The sequence below is a fragment of the Pteropus vampyrus genome, unplaced genomic scaffold, assembly GCF_000151845.1.
Source record: "Pteropus vampyrus isolate Shadow unplaced genomic scaffold, Pvam_2.0 Scaffold69, whole genome shotgun sequence".
Classification (NCBI taxonomy): Eukaryota; Metazoa; Chordata; class Mammalia; order Chiroptera; family Pteropodidae; genus Pteropus; species Pteropus vampyrus.
In genome coordinates, this window is record NW_011888850.1 from 6,122,472 (window position 1) to 6,125,478 (window position 3,007).

A 3,007-nucleotide genomic window follows, 5' to 3' on the forward strand; every position below is an offset into this window, starting at 1 on the left:
CCAGCCCCATCTCATCTGCCTGCCAGCCAAGGGCGAAAGGGCCTGCTCTTCCTCTTCACGTCTACACCCCAGGCGCCATACACCTCACCTCTGCTCTCTTCACGTTGCCAGAATTTAATGGCCATTGCAGTGGATGTTGTTCTAAAACTCAAAGTTTCCATTAAAACAGAGGGATGGGAGAACTAATATTGCAGGGGGAGCTGGCAGCCTCTGCCGCACCAGCAAACTCCAGCCCGTCCTTCGTGACGTCTGTCAAAGGCAGCTCACGAGTAAGACCTCCCCCTCGGCCTCTCTGTCCACAGACTCGGTTCGTGCTCCCTGTGTCGTGCTCCCATGTGCCACTGTGTCCTCACCTCTGTCTCAGTGCTAGGTACAGCCGTGCTGGGCATGCTTCCGTGCATCACCAACCGGAACAGGGTGACAGCCAGTCTCATCTTCTGAACCAACTCAATTAAATGATCAGTAGTGGCAACCTGGACAACTGTATCGAGGTGGATTCTGAGGCTGAGTGGGGCTCAGTGGGAGAAGAAGCTAAGATCAACTAAGAGTGTCTCTGGTGGTCTCAGGAGAGAGGAGGAGCAATACTTCTAGCAGGCGTTTTTTTGTGTCTAATGCGGACCTAATGCAGACCGTTCTATATGGCAGACAGCACGCTCGATAAATGTTTGCCAGGTGAAAAACAGGAACGTATGTTAGCTCTCAAGAGTTTGCCAGAATACACCGCAGCAGCAGAAGCAGCTATTTGTTTGCTTATTTTTCGCTGTAGCTATAGTTTGGTAGCAGCCAGTTTTTACATCAAAGGTCTGAAATCTGTTCCTCTGTTCCTTCTGATACCTTGGGGACCTGGCTAGGCCTTAGGACATATCTTAATCAGTCAGGAAGATTTAACAGAAACATATTTTTCGTAGCCTAAATATCCAATGATCAAGTTTCCAGAACCATGCATTAGAATTTTATTTTTCTGCATCTGTTTGTACAATTATTTATTTGAAGGTATAACAGCTAAATCAATATTTAAACATTTAACGTATTGTATTTATGATTAAACATAAAAGACTATAAAATTTGGATTGTTTCAACAAAATCAGGATAATATGGATCGCACATGTGTACGTGGATGTGTGTGTTCCTAGCACAGTGCCGCACGCAGCATGACACATGGATTGAGATGATACTGGGGAGAAAGCGAGTTGCTACCTAAAGCAGTGAAATCGCATCGAGTGGTCTGATGAACGAAGAAGCAGTTGATGAAACTCATAAACATAGGTTCGCTTTGCAAAGCCAGGCAGGAAGAAGCCCAGGCTGCTGGGGTCCCCACTGCTGCACAAGCAAGTGAAGACAAACTTGAGGTGGACAAGTCCAAGTTCTGACATGACAGCGTGTGATATATAAGAGCTCATTTTCTGATGGTACACAGTGTAGATCTGAAATGAGTCTGTTTTTTTAGATATTTCAAGAAGCTAAAGTCTCTGTCTCTCTTTTTAACAGGATTAAAGTCAGAAGGCCTTTACAGAGTCTCTGGGTTCACCGAACACATCGAAGATGTCAAAATGGCATTTGACAGAGGTAGGCTCACGTTCTTGAAAGCCAGATGGCGCATCCTTAGCGCCCTCTCTTTTGGAACCAGATTTTATTCACAGTGGAACAAAGGTTTCATGGCTACTGAGAGCTGTTCTGCAAGAGGCCAAGGAATAACAATTCACAAATCTCAGAGTTCCCTGCCTCTCCAAGGGAAGCATTTCCTTAAAAGTTGTGGACAGTGACCACACGGGGAAGTGAGTTTAAAATGCCGCTTGAATGGGTAGCCAGCTTCTGGTGCCATTAAGGTTTTTGAGCTGGTTGCCCAACATGTACGGTCAGTCCTCATGGCACCGGAGTACCTTTCTGCGTCCCCCGTCTTAGGGTCCTGTTGATTCTTCGCCTTCCCCCCAATCTCGAAATGAGAGAGCATAGGGAAGGGGTGGGGGAGCACCCCCACAGGGAAGTGGGGGAGCCAGGGGACATACAGGAAGCGACTCTCTTTGTTCTTTATGACTGTGTCATGTGTTCTCTACTCTTGAGAATTTGTTAAAATTTCAGTTCGCCAGGGCCTACTCTCGCAATTCATTCAGAAAACTGGATGAACTCAAGAATCTGTATTTCTAATGAACGATTGAATTAATTCTGGTGCAGCCAATCAAGGGATGGAACCTTAGGCCTACTGGACAGAGCCTCTACTCAGTAGAATAGGAGACAAGGTCTCTGCTGATCTGTTCAGGGTCATGGCCATTTCCTCCTCCCTGTATACTTTACACCCCAGCAATGCTGCAATACAGCTTACCTGTCTGCACGAACCAGCCCCTAGGCTCACGTTGCTCTGTTCATCTAGAATATGTTCACATCTCTGCCTGGCAAACGCTCCTTATTAATCGGGTATCAGCTCAAGTCTTTCCTCCTTCACGACCCCTTCCTGAGTCCCCCACACTGACTTAAGGGTTCTATTTCCTTGTCCTGTGTCCCCGCTCCGTGTCTCACATGTCTCCAGAATAACAGTCTTCTCATTTCCTTGTAATTGTTGAGTTGCACGCTTGGCCCCAGCCTCACTAGAGCTATTTGAAGGGAGTATGTTTTTCTTCTTTGATCCACTGGGGCTTAACGGTGCTGCATGCGTTTCAATAAACGTTTATTAAATATGTAAATGGGATTATATGGCAACCTCTTACTGTTTTCTGTACATCAGCTTTTTTTAGCATCAGAACCAAATTTGCTGAGATACTTTTTTCTTTTTCCAATTCCCTATATAAAAGAAAATGCTGATAGTCCTTATACAATTGAAACTTTTTTATCCAAAACAATATTATAGTCTGTGACAGTTAAATTGGACTGATAGTTGCTTAATGGAAAAACAGAAAGTCAAAAATGTCTTGAGAATGATTATAAAAATGACAAGAAATACAACATTACCCATACACAAGAGAACGTTAAAGTTTCCCAAATTAAAATCCCAGGGATGAGGAGAGGAAGAACT

General features: G+C 44.8%; 1 protein-coding gene across 2 annotated transcripts in view; it reads left to right on the forward strand.

The window, feature by feature from the left end:
• Positions 1 to 3,007, forward strand: part of CHN2 (chimerin 2) — a 274,342-nt gene that overhangs the window by 262,760 nt on the left and 8,575 nt on the right. For both annotated transcript variants that reach the window (XM_011361709.2, XM_023531520.1), the window contains one exon: positions 1,489 to 1,566. In XM_011361709.2, coding sequence (XP_011360011.1) covers positions 1,489 to 1,566 — 78 coding nt within the window. The remainder of the gene's footprint in view (positions 1 to 1,488; positions 1,567 to 3,007) is intronic.